General features: G+C 51.3%; 8 protein-coding genes across 8 annotated transcripts; 5 read left to right on the plus strand and 3 right to left on the minus strand.

Annotated features, from left to right (window-relative positions):
* Window positions 1–314: 314 nt before the first annotated feature.
* EDD37DRAFT_138874 (uncharacterized protein) lies at window positions 315–1,167 on the minus strand. Its single transcript, XM_062809528.1, has one exon. It carries the CDS (start codon window positions 1,050–1,052, stop codon window positions 597–599), a length of 456 nt encoding a protein of 151 aa, XP_062666834.1. The 5' UTR covers window positions 1,053–1,167; the 3' UTR covers window positions 315–596.
* A 4,142-nt stretch (window positions 1,168–5,309) lies between these two features.
* On the plus strand, window positions 5,310–6,691 carry EDD37DRAFT_653255 (peptidyl-prolyl cis-trans isomerase D; the record flags this gene model as incomplete). Its single annotated transcript, XM_062818541.1, has 6 exons — window positions 5,310–5,328; window positions 5,382–5,449; window positions 5,504–5,513; window positions 5,569–5,655; window positions 5,711–5,878; window positions 5,925–6,691. The coding sequence occupies 6 exons, from the start codon at window positions 5,310–5,312 to the stop codon at window positions 6,689–6,691; spliced, it is 1,119 nt and encodes a 372-aa protein (XP_062666835.1).
* A 983-nt stretch (window positions 6,692–7,674) lies between these two features.
* EDD37DRAFT_659450 (translation factor pelota) lies at window positions 7,675–8,974 on the plus strand (the record flags this gene model as incomplete). Its single annotated transcript, XM_062819040.1, has 2 exons — window positions 7,675–7,752; window positions 7,805–8,974. 2 exons carry the CDS (start codon window positions 7,675–7,677, stop codon window positions 8,972–8,974), a joined length of 1,248 nt encoding a protein of 415 aa, XP_062666836.1.
* Window positions 8,975–9,205: 231 nt separating this feature from the next.
* Window positions 9,206–10,978, plus strand: EDD37DRAFT_612406 (uncharacterized protein; the record flags this gene model as incomplete). Its single annotated transcript, XM_062815354.1, has 1 exon — window positions 9,206–10,978. The coding sequence occupies one exon, from the start codon at window positions 9,206–9,208 to the stop codon at window positions 10,976–10,978; it is 1,773 nt and encodes a 590-aa protein (XP_062666837.1).
* Window positions 10,979–11,592: 614 nt separating this feature from the next.
* EDD37DRAFT_139301 (major facilitator superfamily domain-containing protein) lies at window positions 11,593–13,630 on the minus strand. The gene is made up of 3 exons (XM_062809531.1): window positions 13,113–13,630; window positions 12,113–13,056; window positions 11,593–12,060 (listed from the first exon to the last, which is right to left on the minus strand). The coding sequence occupies exons 1-3, from the start codon at window positions 13,469–13,471 to the stop codon at window positions 11,807–11,809; spliced, it is 1,557 nt and encodes a 518-aa protein (XP_062666838.1). The 5' UTR covers window positions 13,472–13,630; the 3' UTR covers window positions 11,593–11,806.
* Window positions 13,631–14,275: 645 nt separating this feature from the next.
* EDD37DRAFT_139375 (uncharacterized protein) lies at window positions 14,276–15,209 on the minus strand. The gene has a single exon (XM_062809533.1). The coding sequence runs from the start codon at window positions 15,066–15,068 to the stop codon at window positions 14,529–14,531; it is 540 nt and encodes a 179-aa protein (XP_062666839.1). The 5' UTR covers window positions 15,069–15,209; the 3' UTR covers window positions 14,276–14,528.
* A 170-nt stretch (window positions 15,210–15,379) lies between these two features.
* On the plus strand, window positions 15,380–18,011 carry EDD37DRAFT_639381 (methionyl-tRNA synthetase). The gene is made up of 2 exons (XM_062817165.1): window positions 15,380–15,639; window positions 15,690–18,011. The coding sequence occupies exons 1-2, from the start codon at window positions 15,553–15,555 to the stop codon at window positions 17,592–17,594; spliced, it is 1,992 nt and encodes a 663-aa protein (XP_062666840.1). The 5' UTR covers window positions 15,380–15,552; the 3' UTR covers window positions 17,595–18,011.
* A 22-nt stretch (window positions 18,012–18,033) lies between these two features.
* On the plus strand, window positions 18,034–19,558 carry EDD37DRAFT_139363 (cell cycle arrest protein BUB3). The gene is made up of 2 exons (XM_062809532.1): window positions 18,034–18,484; window positions 18,537–19,558. The coding sequence occupies exons 1-2, from the start codon at window positions 18,227–18,229 to the stop codon at window positions 19,365–19,367; spliced, it is 1,089 nt and encodes a 362-aa protein (XP_062666841.1). The 5' UTR covers window positions 18,034–18,226; the 3' UTR covers window positions 19,368–19,558.
* Window positions 19,559–20,012: the final 454 nt, after the last annotated feature.

Genomic DNA, 20,012 nt, shown 5'->3' on the forward strand with positions numbered 1-20,012 from the left:
GACCAAGGGCTTACGGCACCATCTTGCGCTCTCGAAGATTAATGAGTTCTCATGATGCTAGCGACCCAAACGCAGCCTTGTACCAACATGTCGTGGAGTGCGAACTGCGACGTCGATTCAATATATGACATCAAATTTCCGGCGAAGGGTTACTGTATAGGGAGAAGCCTTCAGTCGCTCCCGGACTTCCACGTGGTGGACGATTTGGGATAGGTACTACATCTCGGGAGGAATCTGGATCTCCTGTGCTTGGCGACGTGGCCTGTGCGAGGCTCACCAAGAGGGTATTTTCCACCACGTAAGTTGGCTGGATACTACCTACAAACTTCTGTCCCGTTGTAAAGCAATACTAAACTGTGAACCAGGTAAGTGCAAAGATTCAGCTTGCGCGTCCTTATTATGTTGTTTTGTCAGAGACTTTCGATAAACCTACACATACACCGTGCAATGCGATGGGTGGCGACTGAAGATGCCTTGCTTTCGTTGAAAAGATCACCTCGTCAAGGTGTATGTCAACGGCGAGCATTCTCTCCGACACCCCGACTGCCTCCGTATAACGAATCTCCGCATTATCAACTATCGTTCAACCGTCGAGCTTATCGCGGCGGTTGACACACGTCAGAGAGAACGATGACGGCTAACGGTCCGTGCGATTCGCGATTTCGAGCGCGTAAATGGCTTACATGAATTTTGCGGAGCAAGAGAAGCAAGGACTCATCGGGATCAGCGAAAACGGGGTATCGGCAACAGGTCGTGCACATTGACGGGATGTGGCGCCCTTTGGCTTTATCCGCGCGCGATGTGCACATTTGCGTCATCGCACGGACTCGATAATTACTTTTTGGCAGTGCTTTTAGTGGTTGGGTCTGCGAGCATTTGTATAGGACTCTAAAGGACACACAGACTACAGACGGCGTTTGCAGACCGCCGACACGCCGATGTAATGAAGATATTAGGGAAGATTGAAGGTTTGTTTTGTGTCCGGTGCACGACAAAAGGACTGTTATCGCAAGCCCCCATCGTAAACAAGGTTGAAATTGAGGTAAGGACATCAAATTGTTGAGGAGACCCGCGGCGACCGCGTGCGATGGCTGGAGTTGTGGTTATGGACACCAAACAACAAATGCGAAGATTTCAACAGTGGAACTCAACAGTCAACACCCGATGAGCAACACTGCGGAACAGCTGTGACTATCGTGGACAGAGGCTCATACCAGGCAGCGACTAGGACTGCAAGGCTGAGGCAAATCATTTTTCATTGGCCTGTGGGATTGCTTCCTTCGATGTGGGCGAGGGTTCTTGACTGTTCATGCCGTCTCCATGTGAGATACTATATGACGTTGCAGACTCGCGGCAATGCATTTCCTCGACTTCTCATGGCATTCGAATTTGCGATTGCATGGCCAACTGTGATGAGGGCGAATGAAGGGATGCTGCACAATTGCCAGTCTCGATTTCGAGGCTCGCCTGCCTGCGCTGGCCATCGAGCCCCTACGTCGTGGGAAATCAGGGATCGAGGATGGTACTGCTGGCTGCACGAGATTACGACTGCGACTGCGACCACAGCATCCAGGCTGAACGCATTTGGAGGAGGTTAAAGTCAGGATCAGGCAGATGATGAGATCCCTTCTGAACCCCGGCTACATGCCATAATTCCTGTTCTCTCGACTGGCCAAATCTGGCCTGATTTCGCCCACGTTCGATGTCAATGTAGTCGGGCCCCAACCCCTATCGTCACGTTGACGCAATGCAGTGTTACAAAGAACACCACTTGCTCCTTGTCATTCGTTTCTTGAGAAGATGGGCTGGCTGGAGTGGTACAAACTTAGACCCTGCATCAGCCAGCAAACTCGTGTTGTACATGTCCGGTCGAGACTAACAGTGCCAACCACACCGCCACCCCCGATATTCAGATGAATTGGAAACGCAGTGTTCGATGTTCGAGAGCTGGCCCCAAAGAGAGATTCAGGTTTCAGCCATCCCTTCTCCTGCTGTCGTGCAATCTTCTCGACGCCTAGACTTGGGTTGTTTAAGTGGTTGCATAGGAAGGGGTTCCCGGGACGTAAGTGAGATACAGTGCCAGGCAGACCCTCGATACTCCACGGGTCGGATAGCAAGGATCTGGGGATCGAGACTAGGGTAGTTGAAATCAGGGTTTGCCGTTGGTTGTTGTGTAATGGTCGGGTGTTGCTGGTATTATACAACTCATTTCAACCTCAGCCTTGTGAGCATGCAGCCTCGTAGCCTCGTGAATATCAACCACTTCACTTCACCACTTCACTTTCTGCTTGACCGCCTACCCATCCACAATCGTTATACCTCACCTCATTACCCGATTTGATTAATTCATGGTTCATCAATTAAATGTTTTCAAATATTGCTAACAATTCACCCGTATCAGGACAGTCTGATGAAACCGTTCGAATACTTCGACGGCTCAGTGGCAGTGCGATGTGCTTTGTGTCAACAAAACCACCACTCAAACTAAAGGCCTCAGATGCGAGAGACGGGGGAGGGTAAAATGGGGTTGAGCGCTCAAGCGAGGAAGAAAGAGAAGGACTATGAGCAGGAGGGGTCCGCTGCGAGAGGGGAGAAGGGCTTTCGAGTCCGGGAAAACACAAATCTTTTTTTGTATTTCTTGTTCAATATTCCGAGTGAAGCTGGCGCAGGTACCTTTTGTGTGTGATCGCCAAGGTGTTGGAGTGAAGTGGTGCTAAGATCACAGAAAGAGTATCACTGACCTCCTCTTGTTGTGTTGATGTACCGGGTCACCTCATTCCATCGCCTCATGCTGTACCATGACTCTCAACCACGCCTGTGCCTCCCAAGAGTGCAACACAACATACTGTGTCAGTCAAGCTCAGAATGCAAAGTCCCTGCCTCGACCTTGCCATACCACTCACTCTCCGTACTGTGCGACTAAAAGCTCTTCCCCAGTTTCATCCAACCTCACTCCAACCTCACCCGTCCTACCTTACCTTGCCTTTTGCAACTGTTGTGGGCCTCCGTGGTTAATGCTCAAAGTTCCTGCAGCCCGAATCTCGCACAGGGTCCGGTTGTCTTCATGACACCCGCATGTGCATTTCCCATCCCTGGACCAGGTCCAAACAGCTCTGACCGACACAAAAATGGCAGATGCTGTGCAGGTTTGGAGCCCAGTCTCTGGTCAGGCTGGACTGTCACGTGGTACGAGGAGCATCACTGCAGGCCAGGACATCTCTCACAGTCATGTATGTTGCGCTGTCAATGGATGGCTTACTGGGCTTGTCCTTGAAAGTCGCCCAATGCATGACGTCGCCTAGTTCGCGCATGCACACCGAAACGACAAGGGTAAATAAAGTGTTGCTTTGGCATAGTAGATGCTTACTTCTGTCCAAATAACACTACCTACCATAATGCACGCAAGTATTCGCGGATACGAGCACTAGGCGTTCCCGGAGGCATATCCGGAGGCGTGCGAATGCCGTGGCCGGCTGAACAGGCCTCTCCGCCGGAGCTGAAGCCTGAAGACGGCGAGCCGCAGAACACTTCGTGTTTGAGACTAGGGGTACTCACGTATACCAAATCCATATCGAGTCACCGATAAGCGGCATCGCAAAGATTCCAGGTTTTGTTGAGACATGCATGCCGGTTCCGGTTGAATGGCTACTTGCATCTCTGGCGAACACCATACTATGTTGTATATTTAGAATAATGGCGGGAATATGTGCCGCCGTGGCTAAAATGTGTTATCTTGAGAGAATGAGGATGCGATGAATGGAAAAGCCCTTGATGATGGGTGGCAAAGGCCCAGACTTGAGAATGAACTGTCGACACGGCATGATACGAGAATAGCAATGCGGGATGGTGGAGTAAACCTGAAACAACATTCGTACCTGAATGAGCAGGCGGGTGCCTGTCTATCAGCCAGGCACTGCCAGGATACGAAGAGCGATCAGCAGGAAACGTGGAAGAAGAAGATCAACGTGGTCGTCAAAGTCGGACCGCACCTAGACTCGTCGAAGAAGGGCAAAGAACGGCATCAATGTCTCACTCTAGCTGTTAGTGCTAGGTACGAGGATGAGGCTGGATGGCGACAAGGTGACTAGCAAGGATTGGGAAGGTCCAGATGTCGATCACTACCACAAGTCCGTAGTCAACGGGATATTTAATGACGAATAGAAACAGCAGGAAATATGTTGCGGTTCAGCGAGTAAAGAGTTGCAATTCAACTTAACCTCATTCAAGCATATCATGCTCTAACAGTTGCATCGTATTGATCATGCACAAGCGAAAACAAAGCCAGCACCTCGCGCTATCTCATAAGATGGTTGGCCAGAGGGAACGACCTTCTGCGCCGCCCGACGGGCCTCTGGAACCCAGCCATTGCGGCCGTACACTTTCAATGACAGTAGTGGACGTAATATGTTGTGACTGTTGGGCACTGGAATCTGGCTGATGAGGATTGGCAATCGATCACGGACAAGCCATGTACAAATACTCGTCCTCGTTGTTGTTCATTACCCTCGAGCACATCATCCATAATCTCTTCCCATCAGGTCGAGCCTTTCCAGAACAACGACGAGGACATGATATAAGGTTAGATCGTCAACAGCAGGACCGGTCCTATGACGAATCATGCGCGCGAGTCCAGCATGCTAATACGCAGTGTGCAGAGTATGGTAATAGTGCTGTCCAAGGGAGTGCCCAAATTGTCCATGGAAAATTGCCATTCTCATGTTTTCGCCATGTCCAAGACCTGAGAAGTTAGACGATCCATGAAAAATTGAGATGGTGCGTGTTACAGAACGGTGAATGCTGTTGTGGAAGAGTATGAAGAAGGGAAGAAGGAGGGAAGACGAAAAACAGGGGGGGGTTTATACTAAAATATTTGCCTGTAGCGCGCCTTCCCTTTCAATGGAGGTTTGAAGAACCGTACAAGATAGGAAGGATTGAAGCGGTAGAGTACTGTTTGATGACTATAGCGTCCGGTCCAACCACCAAAGATATGAGATATCCTTCTGTACCATTTGCGCAAACAATCCAACCCCAAGACCGCCGGCAGACCTTCCCTGGTGGTGCCTGTACTTCCCCGCCAATTTATTAACTCTCTCAGGCACCCATCACTGATGATTGGTTCAAACTGCGGGCGCAGTCGAATTGGATCCAACGAACATTCAAGAAGTTTTGTGCGCAAACTGCTCATAAACGTTTCAGTCGCTCGGTCTACACCTGTCTAAGCTTGCAGTAGTACTCCAGATCATAATCCATCTCAAGATACACCTTTTCACGCAACGCAATCCTCAAGATCATCACCGCCATCCCCCACCATGACCGAATCGCATAGTGGTAAGGCACACCTTCTCCATTTGTGGCATGACCCAGCCTTACCAGCAAAGCAGGAAGATCGCGGGTCTACTTCGACCTCTCGATAGGCGGCAAGAAGGAAGGTCGCATCGTGATCGAGTTGGTAAATAAGCTCTTGCTTTGCGATTCCACTCAAGCTGACAACCTCGATCTGTAGTTCAATGATGGTACTTAGTCCTCCGCTCGAAGCCTCTACTGCCTCCGACTAACTCCTATTGTCAGTCGTTCCCAAGACGGCCGAGAACTTCCGTGCACTATGTACCGGTGAGAAGGGTGAAGGAAAGTCGGGCAAGCTCCTCAGCTACAAAGGTGAGAAGGTGAAACAATCCAGGTTGGCAGTAAAGAGGCTGATGGTGGTGAACAGGTTCCATCTTCCACCGGGTCATCAAGTCTTTCATGATTCAGGGCGGTGATTTCACAGCATTCAATGGCACCGGCGGCGAATCAATCTATGGCGAAAAGTTTGACGACGAGAACTTTGAGCTGAAGCATGACCGGCCTTTCCTGCTGTCAATGGCCAATTCTGGACCTGGTAAGGCACTCCCACGGAGTTCAAAATGCTGGATCTGACTCTTTAGGCACCAACGGCTCGCAGTTTTTCATCACCACCGTCCCAACACCCCATCTTGACGGCAAGCACGTCGTCTTCGGAGAAGTTATCAACGGCAAGAACATCATTCGGAAGATCGAGAACCTCCCTACGCAGTCAGACAAGCCATCCAACGGTGATGTCGTTGTGGCCGACTGTGGACAGCTGGAAGGCGAGAGCTGGAAGACGGCCACCCAGAAAACTGCCGACGCGACTGGCGACCCATATGAAGACTTTCCCGATGACCAAGGCGAGCTGAAAGGCGAGGAGTACTACAAGATTTCTCTGGATCTCAAGGAATATGGCAACAAGGCCTTCAAGGCTGGCGACGTCGAAACCGGTATCGACAAATACCAGAAAGGTCTAAGATATCTCAACGAATACCCGGCGGCCAATGAAAACGACCCGAAAGATCTGCAAGACAAGATTGATATCCTTCGATTCACTTTGCACAGCAATTCTGCACTTCTTGCCAACAAAGCTAAGCGCTATGATGAAGCGGAGAAGTGGGCAGGATTTGCCATTGATGCCACACCTAAAGACGCAAAGGACACAGACAAGGCCAAAGCATATTTCCGCCGTGGACAGGCGAGGGTAGCTCTGAAAGACCTCGAAGGAGCTCTCAAAGACTACGAGACGGCAAACAAGCTTGCGCCGGAAGATGCAGGTATCAAAGCCGAGCTTGCCAAGACGAAGAAGACTCTCCATGACAGCATCAAGAAGGAGAAAGATGCGTACAAGAAATTCTTTAGCTGAAAGGGGCCATAATTAACACAGCGATTTGCATGAGGAGGTTTCAATGGCTTGCACTGCATAGCCTGGGCGTCGCAGGCGGAGATTGATACTCTGACACTGTGGATACCGTGTTTGCATGAGTGGCGACCGCCGTCGCCAGGCGTATTCATTGTTGGAGAGCGACGGGCAGGTTGAGGTGCTTTGGGACTTCAGGTAAAGCGTCTGCACGATACCCATGCTGCATGAATGACTGTCTGCCATACGAGTTGATGAAAAGTGCGCATAGAGTCGGTGACCAATGAAATAGAAACGAAGATCTCGAGAAAAAAAGACATCCCCTGGATTCTAAAAACCCTCAACATGTCACTTTGCTGTTTTGCGCCTACCTAGGTATCCCTGCGACGTATGGACCATGTGTCAGCAGTACGACGACTTGCGAGGTAGTACCTACCGCTAGGTACAGATACCTGGCAAACTGGCAAGCGCTGGTGTTTTTAAGTACCAGTAGACTTTCTGTGCTCGGCTGTCCCTGTTGATCTTTCGCCGGGCAATCCAATTTTGCAAAGTGGCTACGTCTGACAAGGACTACAACGCCGATATCAGTTCGACGTAGTGTGTACCTTGACTCCGACCTGGTACATGTGTACGGTGTAGCGGATGCTCTTCTCCCCGTCAGAGGCCAACCACTATCGCGTTGTGTGGAGGACTCCAGATTGCTAACAAGGACATGACATTCATTGGAACTGAGGACCTACATCGGTCAGACAGCGGCCACTTTTCCTGGAACCAGGCTTTGCTGGGTACTCGTACATTCCGTCATCCCAAATATATATAATGAAGCGCGGGCGGTGAAGAACATTGCGGTTGTGTCTTCACCATGTCGGTGGCAGACAAACGCACAGTCCAACTCGAATTCACCAACTATTTTCTAGATCGACGGATTTGTCAGTTCCTTACTTCACCATAGGACACTGTGCAGTCCCACGATCAGGCGCGCACACAAAATGCGGCTTGTCAAGCGACACATCGACGACGACGGGGGTGGGAACGTCACATTATGCCCAGAAGAACCAGAAGATATGGTATGGGAACTCGCTGATCTTCAACAAGAGCACTTCACTGACACCTGACTAGTGGCATGCCTACAACCTCATCAGACCAAAAGACTTGCTCACTGCATCTGCAGTCCGTCGAGTAACCACAGAATCAGCCTCCACCGGCTCGACAGCCTCTCAGCGAGTACACACGAACCTCACCGTCCGAGTGAAGTCTCTGGACTTTGATCCGCAAGCGGGCCAACTACATGTTTCAGGCCAGATTGCGCGCGAGAACAGGTACACAAAGATAGGACAGTTCCACACCCTCGACCTTGAATTGAACCGCAACTTCACCCTCGAGAAGGTGATTGACGGACCTGATGGCGGGGAAGGCTGGGATAGCGTTGCGCGGGCGCAGCTTGAAGAGGCGATCGACCAGACAAGAGGCACAGAAGCAGTAGCGGTGGTCATGCAAGAGGGTCTTGCAAATATCTGCTTCATCACACAATTTCAGACTGTCCTCAGACAAAGAGTGGAGGTATCCGTACCGCGGAAACGAGCCGGTGCTGGAAGAGCGGGAGATCATGACAAAGGCATGCAGAAGTTCTTCAATACGGTACTGGACACACTGATGAGACAACTCGAGGGTCTTTTGGAAGGCAAAGACAGCAGCACAAGTTTCCCGATATTGTTGGCAAGTCCTGGTTTCACTGCAGCCGGCTTCCTCAGATATATCAACGAAACGGCTGCCAGCAAAGGCGACAAAGTCTTGCAGGAGCTGGTCAAACGAAAGGCTTTCGTTGTCATCCACAGCAGTTCAGGACATCTGCATAGCTTGAACGAGGTCCTCAAAAGTCCAGAGGTGCTAGTGAGGCTGAAAGATACGAAATACGCAAGGGAGACCGCGCTGATGGATGATTTCTTCACCATGCTCAGAAAAGATGACGGACGAGCATGGTATGGCCCGAAAGAAGTGGAAACTGCCGTGGACAAGGGTGCCGTCGGTCGAGGTGGCGGTGTACTTCTGATCAACAATGCTCTGTTTCGGAGCCAGGACATCGGCACGAGAAGACGGTGGGTCAGACTGGTCGACAGAGTGAGAGAAGTCGAAGGAGGAGAGGTGAGAGTCCTCAGTGGTGACCATGAAAGCGGGAAGAGGCTCGAAGGACTGGGAGGGATTGCTGCTATTCTGACATTTCCGATTGACGAGATGGAGTCGGATTCTGAAGACTCTGACGAGCCTGGGGGTGGTAGTGAAGATTCCTAAATGTGAATAAGGATCCAAGCAAAACAACACTCACTGACTCAAACGTCGTAGCAGCCATAAGGAGGGCCGCCCCCATGTACCTCAGGCCTTGTATCGGAATTCCTCCGCATTGACGGACGCGCTGTGACGTGTATTTTCTGTTTAGCCGAACGCCGCGTCGCGGAATCCTCGTTGACTAACTTAGTCCAACCACATACATGCTCTTCGCATTCCTTCGACCAATCTCTCGGAATGCCACGGCCCGCGAAGCCTCCTATGACCCTGAAGGAGGCAAAGCGGGCATACAAAAAAGATGGCGTCGGATTCCAGTACACTGCATCTCAAATGGCGCGTGCCGATCGTCAAGACGCGCAGGACGAGAAACGAAAGAAAGCACTGGACAAGGAGAGACAACGAGTCGAGAATAAAAGAAAGAGAGACGAGAAGGATACAAGAGAGCGTGCAGTCAAGCAGAAGATGTTGGACGAGGGCAGAATCACAGTTGAGGACACCTGGGGAAAAGTGGCAGCAAGTCAACCACGGCTGAATAAATTCTTTGGACAGAGGACTGCCGTCGCGCCGGCCAAGAGAAAGATACAGGAAGAGACTGTCGCGCATGCAGAGACTAGCTCACAGACTGTATCTGTGGTGCACACCGACAAAGAGACCCGCGAGAGCCCTGAGGTACAACCTCCGCCTGAGTCCGCCTATAGACTCACCGCACCAGTCTTCCAGGAAGCTCTTGGCCGGAATCCAGCAGCTGACCCAACGTCTAGCGATGAGGGCGATGCCAGTGGGTTAGCCATGCAGACGACGTTCTCTACGGTCGATCGAGAATCTCTAGATGCCGCGCAGCACAGGGATATACGGAGTCCGCGACCCAGGTTAAGGGAACTAAGACCGTCGCAAATTAACGCACGCTCGACAAGATCACAGTACATCCAAGCCGATACCACATGTATAACACCCGTCAGAGGATCGCCAGCGCTTGTTAATGAGCAAGGGAGCGAGCTGGATCGCTCTGCGTCAGCAAGACAAAGCCAGACAAGAAAACGTGACGCACGTGTCTCTGCTCCTGCCAGCATATTCCATCCGCCTGAGAATCGACGTCGTGCCCTGCCAGCAGCCAAAGATGTGTCTCCGGCTACATTTGACGAGGAAGAAGACTTCACAGACGGCATCGATGATGACACACTCTTGATGCTATATGACGAGCAGGAGCAAGAACTCCACACCCCAACAACTGCTAATGCCTCTCAATCACCTGCAGGCCTGAATACTGAGAAATCGGTCCCAGTGTCCTCGGGAGAGACCAAAGAGTGTCCTTCGCCCCCCAGACAGGCCGAAGTTAGCACCATTACCACAAACAAGCACCAAGATACTATGCCTCTGACATCGAAGGGTCTCTCCGAAAGCTTCAGCTCTGTCTTCAACGAGATCGACGATGACGAGCTGATCGCCTTAGCAGAGAAAGTGGAGGCCAGCATGCCTTCTCCTTCTCCTGCTGCGCCAGTTGCTGTCGCAACACCCAAGCCTCCTAAGCAATCAGCCGAGCCTTCTCGAAAAGCCACGGTTCGTGCGGCACTCCCACAGCCGCCGCCCAGGTTGAGTATGCCGCCACCTAAGCGCTCTGGACAAGTGTCCGAGCGTACAACGAGCATGACTTCTTCCGAGCATATCAGTCCAAGCACGGAGGCAACGCCCCAACCAACGTCGGAAGTACCTTTCTCAAGAACCAATCCGAAGCCCCTGCCACGAGCGAGCATGCCTCCACGTACGACAAGATCCAGCATGCCACCACCCCAAACAAAATCACTACCGAGCAAAGCACAGCCTCCATCGCCTGTGCTCAAACAGCCTCCATCGCCTGTGCTCAAACAGCCTGCGAATCGAAGGACACTACCGTGGAAAATTCCCTCAAATGATTATTATGATGAATTCGACGTCCCGGGCCCCTCGACACAGGCAATAATGGTGGAACTAGCAGAGGAAGCTGAAGCGCGAATTCAGAAAGTGTACAAGTAAGGCACGGCTGATCAGGCATATACCTACGAACGGGTTGATGGGCATTGGACGAAACATGGATCATGACTGATGATGAACGAATTGATGTTTTGCATGTTGCATTGAGGATCAGATTACGCACAGGGGCATTTGCATCAGGTGGATAGCGCCGCATAGCATTGCATATGATACCCCGGTAGACAGGATCATTGATGGTGAGCATTGACACAACCATCAAGCAGACAGTACCTTCGATCTCCTCCCACAAATGCGTATTGCAGCCGTGATTTCGACCTATAGACAAATCCCAACCATGTCTCTTGCCCATCCTCGCAGTAGTAATTTGAGGAGCATATGCCATTTGTAGCACTACCACTCGCCATCATTCGCCCAGAGTAGGTGGAGGAATTTCTTGTGCCCATGCTCTCTCATCGGAAGATTCTGTCCCTACTGAAATTCTGTTTTCTGTCCCTCGCGGTAGTATGGATCACAATCTGTCTCTTGAGAAATTCTGTTTTCTGTCCCTCACGGTAGTCTGGGTGACAATCTGTCTCCTGAGAAATTCTGTTTTCTGTCCCTCACGGTAGTCTGGGTGACAATCTGTCTCTGAGAACTTCTGTTTTTTGTTGCAAGTCGAGTCTGAGTCGTCATACGTTGTCAGGGCCGCTTCGCCGCCACAATGGTGTCGATAACATGCATGGTCGTATCACCTCCACAGCGGGGGTTCGTAATGTTAGACCCTTGTGAACATGGCAGGTTTGCGCTTCGTGCACCCATGTCGGTCGATCCCACCAAACTAAGACGTACTGGAGTTGCGCATTGATATTAGGTTGTTCTCCATGGTGCTCTTCAATCTTTGGGCACTGGTGCGAAGGTCGATTTCTTCCGTAGAGGAAGGCTGAGTCTCATGAGTAGAAACGGTACCGGAAGCATAAGTGCTGCCACTCCGCCGAGTATGCACATTGCAGGGCCCACACCAAGCTTGTGAAACATAGGTCGTGCGACCATGGGCAGCCCTGAGGCCATGAGACTTCGGAGGAAGGTATTTGCTGCAGTGGCACTCGCTGCATAAAGCCCGTACACATCAACGAGATAGTTTATACCTGAGGATTGTCAGTCGACATGAATGGAAAGATATGTCTGAGAAGCACTTACACTGTTGAAAGATGGTGTTGAAACCAGCACCGATGAACACGGCAGCGATGCAAGGGAGAATCCAGGGATACTTCGGTGCAGCAGTCCACCCGAACCAGAACAATCCGATGACCATCAGGACAGCGCCGATCGCCAATGGCGGCAGTCTAGCTTCCGGCACAGGTTTGCCATTCGCAGCTCGGCACTTTTTGATATATCTGGGCTGATTGCCGAGATTGATGCCCAAGGCGCATAAGACGCCAATGAACAAGCCGAGGAAAGGGAGTGAAGCCACCACCGGAGAATACTTCCTCTCCTCGGTGAACACGATCGGGAAGACCTCGAGGGTCAAGTAAAGGATGGCATAGACAAAGCTCGCATAGAATGCTATGCAAGTCACCATCGGCTCGATGATCAGCATCTTGATAGGCCTCGATAGCTGTTTGGTGACGATCGACTGGAAGTCGAGTTTTATCCTCTCATGAGGATGGTAAAGTTTCTGGTTGCCGGTCTGCTTGCGCAGTCTTTGAGCCTTCCGCTTCAATACGACCGGCGGGTACATCTCTGGCATGCAGAAGTATGTCAAGGTGACCACAGCAAAGTTGATGATTGCCGTGATGTATTCTGTCCATCTCCATCCCATGTGGGGATTGACAAGGATAGCGCTTCCAATTGTTGGCCCCAGGGTAGGACCACCCACGACACAGACAGCGTAAAGTGAAACGGCGGTACCACGGACTTCACGGGACCAAATGTCTCCCAATGCAGCGTTGACGTTGCTGACAGCGGAAGAGCCGAAGACACCGCTGAAGAAACGAGTGATGAAGACGGATTGAGCATTCTTGCTAGTCGCGGTGCCGATTGAGAAAAGCGCCAGGATGAACATGGCTGGTAAGATCGATATGCGGCGGCCCCAGATCTCGGATGAGGGCGCCCATACCAGTGGACCAACGGCAAACCCTATACTGCAAAGCAAGTCAGAGGTGGTGAATAAATGAAGTCCTCGACCAGATGAACTTACACGTAGAGGGAAACATTGAGCACCACAACCTCCTCACCGACCCCGAGGTATGCAGCGATCGTGTCGTTGGCAGGTGCGATGATGCTGGAGGCAAGACTGGCAGAAAAAGCCAACATGCTCAATTGAAAGGTAACCCATGATTTGAATGAGGTCGACCAATTCTGGGGGTTTTCGGGGTCGTTTTCGCCATCCCAAGTGACGACTATCTCGTCTTTCTCACTTGTGACTTGGTGCACAGGTACGTTCATGGGTGGGTGTTCGTCATTGAGATCGGAAGTGGCTCCTTGTTGCCGCTCCGGGTCTGACATGGCGGAGTTCACCGTCGTGGAGGACATCCTACTGTCGGCCTCGAAGGACATCGATGGAAGACTGCCAACGAAGGCATGACGAAGTCGAAGATGAAAGGACCCGTGCAGATCATATATAGAGGTTCGTACTCCCAGTGATCTTGTACGAAGTGGTCCTCGTCCTAACGCTTCCCCAGTGCCTGGGTCGTATCCCGTAAGTATAAATTTTCCGTATGGCTGGAGAGGAAAATGTCCGGGTCGAGACCGAAAAACCCGAAGAAATTTGTTGCCGATTAGCCGCGTACGCAATTGGGGGAGGGTCCTTGGGGTCTTTAGGGTCCTTAGGGCCCAATCTCAGCATCATCCATGACGATCAAAACAAGCCTTTTGCCGTTGGACGTTCCCGTTGGAGATTCCAACATCCTTGTCATTTTTTACATTAATAATTACGACGGCGATGTCGGACTCGGTTCTCATATGAACAGCATCGCCACCGCCCTTGTTGATGACAGACACGCGGTACGTAAAAGTCCGCATTCTGCGAAGACATACGCATGCAAACAATTCTCCGAACTGAACGCAGAATACGACGTCAATTTTATTCATCTTACTTCCTTGCTGTGAGGACACCTTCCATGCCTATGCGCTGATCAGGGACACGATCTGGACCCCTAAGGCAAGGGCAGTGCTGCCCCTGACCACTCCTACAGATGCATCTGAAGATAGTCTGGCTTACGCCGAGCGTTCGAAAGCCCCAAACCTGTGCTTGCAGAAAGGGGGTCCCTCGATCAATCCCGTAGACTCTTCGAGACGTAGAAGGTGTACATGTTGCACTATGGCTGGAGGATACCATCATGCCTGGTTTTTGGTTTAACCCCATGGACTCAACTTGGCGGGTTGTAATCGACGGCCAGAGCTGAACCCTGGGATGATCGAAACAGTGCTCCGCGCATTGTTTGTGTCGGAGCCAGCATGCTGAAGACGGTAGTGGTTGAGGAGGAATCGAGTGAGTTCTACTCCAAACGACGGGTCCATGACTGCTGTTCGACACTCCGTCCATCCACCATACTCGAGGCTCTGCATCGCTGATCTCGAAATGGAATTTTCTAGGAACATTTTCATATCACGATCAATGTCTTGCTTCGAGCCCCGTAGCGTCTTCTATTCCAGAATTTGTCATCGAAACAGGATTCAGTGCTTCGCCGACAATGTTTGAGACGACTTTGGCTTTGGCACTGGCTCTCGTAATCCGATCGTCGAATTCACTCACTGACTCATCCGAATTGTCCTTGCTTATTGATGCGCCGGCTGTGACGGAGGAAAGAGCATCAATGTGCCTTCCCAGGCGTGTGTTGCTGGGAAGACCACCAAGAATCCGGACAATGCTGGCCAACCTCTCTGACTCGCCAGTAGTAGGCCCTGTAGACGAACTTTGCACATCAGACTCCCTTGATTTGTCATGGGCTGACTGCGAGAGTCTGGTCTGCCAGACGAGTGCTCGCCCGTGCAGTCTTCCAAGTCCTGCTGCCTTTTCATATCCCTTTTCCACGCCGAAGACCTTACCTTCGATCATACCAGCATAGGTGCTGTCAGCTACACCGGCATCATATCCCTCTTTGTAGTACTCATTTTCTAGTTCGAGCAAGTCATCAAATGGATCTGATGCCATGTTTTGTGTGCGCCCAGTTGCGCACACGGCGTTCCAGTCGAAAATGGGGAAATACGAAGCCTGTACGAATCGTATGATTTCCAGTGCTGCAGCGGACCACGGATCGAGATGGTATGAGTGGGATCAGATATGAGTACGAAGTTTGACGACGAAGAATGATGAAGAGGCGGCTTAAAAATAAGCATCAGATTCACTTGGCCCCCAAACAGAACGATTGGGCGTTGCAGGCATTTGTGGCTCCTGAGCCCTGGCTCGGCAGCAGCTCCAACGGCTGCGGGGAGTTTCCAGCTTGACTCATTTATTCGCAGGTGACAAAATCCCTGCGCCCGCCTTGATATGAGTGCAGCGATTGATTACTTGGACGCCGCTCCTACCTCTATCACAGTCGCAAGAATAAACGACAACTCGCCACTTCAGTCTCCCACTTAGCGTTCCTTCTGCAAAGGCACATCTCTGGCACTGTCACGACTCTCTTTGTACCTGCATGCCCACCATGGGCTCCAACAAGATCCTCCCAGAAGAAGGCAAGAAGAATATCCTCATTACATCCGCGCTGCCATACGTCAACAATGTAAGCATACTTGCTTCGTTGGGTGTGTTATGACTGATGGTCTCTCATAGGTTCCTCATCTTGGCAACATTGTAGGCAGCGTTCTCAGTGCCGACGTCTTCTCGAGATACAACAAGGCTAGAGGACGCCCAACCCTTTTCGTATGCGGCACCGATGAGTATGGCACCGCCACAGAAACGAAAGCGCTCGAGGAAGGCGTGACACCCGAAGAGCTATGCGCAAAATACAACAAAATTCATGCTGAGATCTACGAGTGGTTCGAGCTGGGCTTCGACATATTTGGCCGCACCCCTACGAAACAGCATACCGAGATTGCACAAGAGGTCTTTCTACAGCTCCATGAGAGGGGACACCTGACCGAACACACCAACAGTCAACCATTTTGTGAAAAGCACGGAAAGTTCTTGGCCGATCGTTTCGTCGAAGGCACGTGCCCAAAATGTGGTTACGACGATGCTCGAGGAGATCAATGCGACAAATGCGGCAGCTTGCTAGACCCCCTTGACCTGATCAATCCAAGATGTAAGGTGGATGGTGCGACACCGGTGACGAAGGAGACAAAACACACATATCTACGCTTGGACGAGCTGCAACCTAGAATCGAAGAATGGTCGAAAAAGTCCATTGAGAAAGGCGGCTGGTCAAGAAGTGCGAAAGTCATTACAGAAGCTTGGTTGAAGCAAGGGCTGAAAGAGAGAGGGATAACGCGCGACCTCGCATGGGGTGTACCTGTCCCCCTACCAGGCTATGAGAACAAAGTCCTATATGTGTGGTTCGAAGCCTGCATAGGATATCCATCAATCACCGCCAACTACACGGAAGAATGGCAAAAGTGGTGGAAGAACCCCGAGAACGTCGAATTATACCAGTTTATGGGCAAAGACAACGTCCCTTTCCACTCGGTCATCTTCCCTGGTTGTCAAATGGGCTCTGGAGACGAGTGGACTCAGCTACATCATCTATCCTCGACCGAGTACCTCAACTACGAAAATGGCAAATTCAGCAAGAGTCGCGGGATCGGGGTCTTCGGCAACAACGCGAAGGAAACAGGCGTACCCCCGGACGTGTGGAGATACTACCTCCTGAAAAACCGGCCCGAGTCGGGCGATACACAATTCGAGTGGCGGTCTTTCATCGATGGCAACAACTCTGAATTGCTGGCCAAACTTGGCAACTTCGTCAACAGAGTTGTCAAACTCGTCAACTCGCCCAAAGCATATTCCGGCGTAGTCCCGGAATTCGACCTGCAGAATCTGCCTTCGTCCTTCAACGAGCATCTGACGGAGATTACGGAGCAATTGAAGCAATACCTTGCTGAAATGGAAGCCGTGCATCTCCGCAATGGTCTCCTCGTTGCCATGAAGATCGCAGAAGCAGGCAATGGACTCATTCAGGCTCATCGCCTTGACAATGCACTCATCGCCAGTGATCCAACCCTTGCCGCCGCAGTAGTCGGAACAGTCATCAACCTGATCTATCTTTGCTCGGCGGTCTTTGAGCCTTACCTGCCAGCCACGTGTGAATCGATACGTAAACAGCTGAACGCAGGATTTCTCCAGATCCCCACTGAGGACGATATCGCCAATGGCTGGTTACCGAAATATATCAAGCCAGGGCACACCATTGGGAAAGCAGAGTATTTGTTCACCAGGATAGATGAGAAGAAGGCCGATGAATGGAGGGAGCACTTCGGCGGCAATCAGGCCGATCGGGAGAAAAAGAGGAAGGAGGAGGAAGAGACTGCAGCGAAGAAGCTTGCACAAAAAGAAAAGGTCAAGGCGAAGAAAGCCGCACAAAAAGCCGCTGCTGCAGCAGGCGGCGAAGGCGTAGAAAAGAACGCAAAAGGTGGAGCCAAGGGCAAGGAGTTGGCAAACGGTGTACCAGCAGTCGGGGAAGACGCGGCCGTGGACAAAGTGGTCGATGGAGTGGCCCAGGTAACATTGCCAACGTCATGAGGAAAAGCTATGGTTCCTACCGCTCATGCAAGGGAGCGTGCTAGAGACGGCAGTCAATGTCGGAAAGAGAAGACTAAATGAACGGATGCCATCTGCAGAATCTACCAAGTTCGAATGATGAGCCCTCGAATTGACGGCGCTCTATCGGACATGTCACGACATGAGGCGTCTCCGTGCATGATCCAGGAGGGAAGGACCAGCACCAAGTTCAACAAAAGATGTATGCCATATTGGATGGAGAACCCGTGGTTTAGACCATGTACGGGATGTCAGTATCCAGGATAAGGAGCAGATCAATGCCTGAGGCAGGAGAACACAGAGAACGATAATTGTCAGAACTGCACATCAGGATTGAGACCCTTTCCGTAGTAATAGTGCCGCTACTGCCTGAACGACCCGCCGTAGCCTAGTCTTGGCAAGTTTGGCTTCGAAGCATGCACCACTGGCAGTCGCCGAACCTCATGCATTGCGCGTAGGATTGTGTGAATAGGCGCGTCTGCCTTTTTTGCGACACTGCCCGAACCCTTACTGATACCTGTTGTTCTCTGTTCTGCACCCTCGCGTCGCGCAACAACTAAGCACAGACTAAGCAGGCTCTGTGCCAGCCTACGGTCTGGCCATCAACCCCCAAGATGTCTGGCCTGTTCGGCAGCACGGCTGCGTCCGCTGCCTCTACAAGCACCACCGGTGATGTCTCTAAAGATGTAGCCTTGGTAACGCCACCAGAAGACAGCATATCAGACCTGAAGTTCTCTCCTTCAGCCGACTTCCTCGCAGTTGCATCATGGGACAAGAAAGTAAGGATATACCAGGTGAATGAACAAGGTCAGAGCGAGGGAAAGGCTGCTATGGACTTTGACGGTCCTGTGCTCAGCTGCGCATGGTCTGAAGTGAGTGAAGGATCGACCACGCATATGTTCATGCACTAACAATAGATTCCAGGACGGACAGAAAATCGCAGGTGTTGGCGCCGACAAAACCTTCCGACTACTCGACCTTGCGTCTGGCAATATGACCCCTCAGACCCTTGTGGCCCACGACCAGCCAATCCGTTCATGCGCTTTCACTACTATTCAGAACTCACCCATTCTCATCACCGGCTCCTGGGACAAAACAGTGAAATACTGGGACTTCAGATCACCGAACGCAGTAGCGACTCTACAATGTCAAGAACGAGTATACACGATGGACGTCAAGAGCAAACTGCTCGTGATAGGGACTGCGGACCGATACATCAACATTGTCGACCTGAACTCACCAGAGAAGTTCTACAAGTCAATGCAATCACCATTGAAATTCCAGACCAGAGTTGTGAGCTGCTTCACGGATGCTACGGGCTTCGCAGTGGGCAGCATTGAGGGTAGATGTGCAATCCAGTACGTGGAAGAGAAGGACTCATCAAATAACTTCAGCTTCAAATGCCACCGAGACACTCCGAATGCGACGGGGCCGAATCGCGACACCGCAAACGTCTATGCAGTCAACGCCATTTCCTTCCATCCAGTACACGGAACATTCTCGACTGGAGGCAGCGATGGAACATTCCACTTTTGGGACGGCAATGCGAAACACAGACTCAAAGGTTACCCGAATGTGGGCTCACCGATCACGGCAACAGCGTTCAATCGACAAGGAACGGTATTTGCATACGCGCTCTCGTATGACTGGAGCCAGGGCTACCAGAAAAATACACCACAGTTGCCCAACAAAATTATGTTACATGGCGTGCAGCCGGAGGAGGTCAAACCCAGACCAGGAGGGAAGAAGAGATGATCTACTCAGCGCTGTGGACGGATACCAAAATCGAATTGGAGAGCGGCTGATGGTGCGATGCACATTTCCGTGGTAGACTTGAGAGAAGATGATGAGCGCGCGTTGGTGATTCTGACGTTCCGACAATTTCCAAGATACGTCGACAATACGGCCCTAAGGCAGAGGCGAAGCAATTACGATCAGGCAGCACGGGGCGACATGAATGCGCACTCGCTCGGACGTTCCATCATATTGTGCCACTGTGACTCATGGGTGGGCGTCATGGCCGAAAGCCCAAGGAATCCTCATCGACCTTGTGTTCCGGCTGCGAGAAAGGTCGAGCTGGGCCGGGAAGTACGAGGCTGTGAGCACGCGGGAGTGTGAGATGTGCTACAATGCACAATGAGTGCTGTAACCTTAAGTAGACACGATGCCGAAAAAGCAAAATTACGAAGATACCACAATTGCGCGACTGAACAGGGAACCTGCATACAAACCCTGCCATGGCATCCCATTCATCAGCACATAGACCCATCAACGCTTGCTTACTCTCCCGTATTGAAATCCATCGCGAAAACGACCCATGCTGACGCTGACGCTAATGCTAATACCTTTCGATTATCATACAACCTGTTTTCATGCCATGTGTTGAATAGCTCTTTGTTT

The sequence above is a fragment of the Exophiala viscosa genome (genome assembly GCF_022695815.1).
Source record: "Exophiala viscosa unplaced genomic scaffold EDD37scaffold_11, whole genome shotgun sequence".
NCBI classification, from domain to species: Eukaryota; Fungi; Ascomycota; class Eurotiomycetes; order Chaetothyriales; family Herpotrichiellaceae; genus Exophiala; species Exophiala viscosa.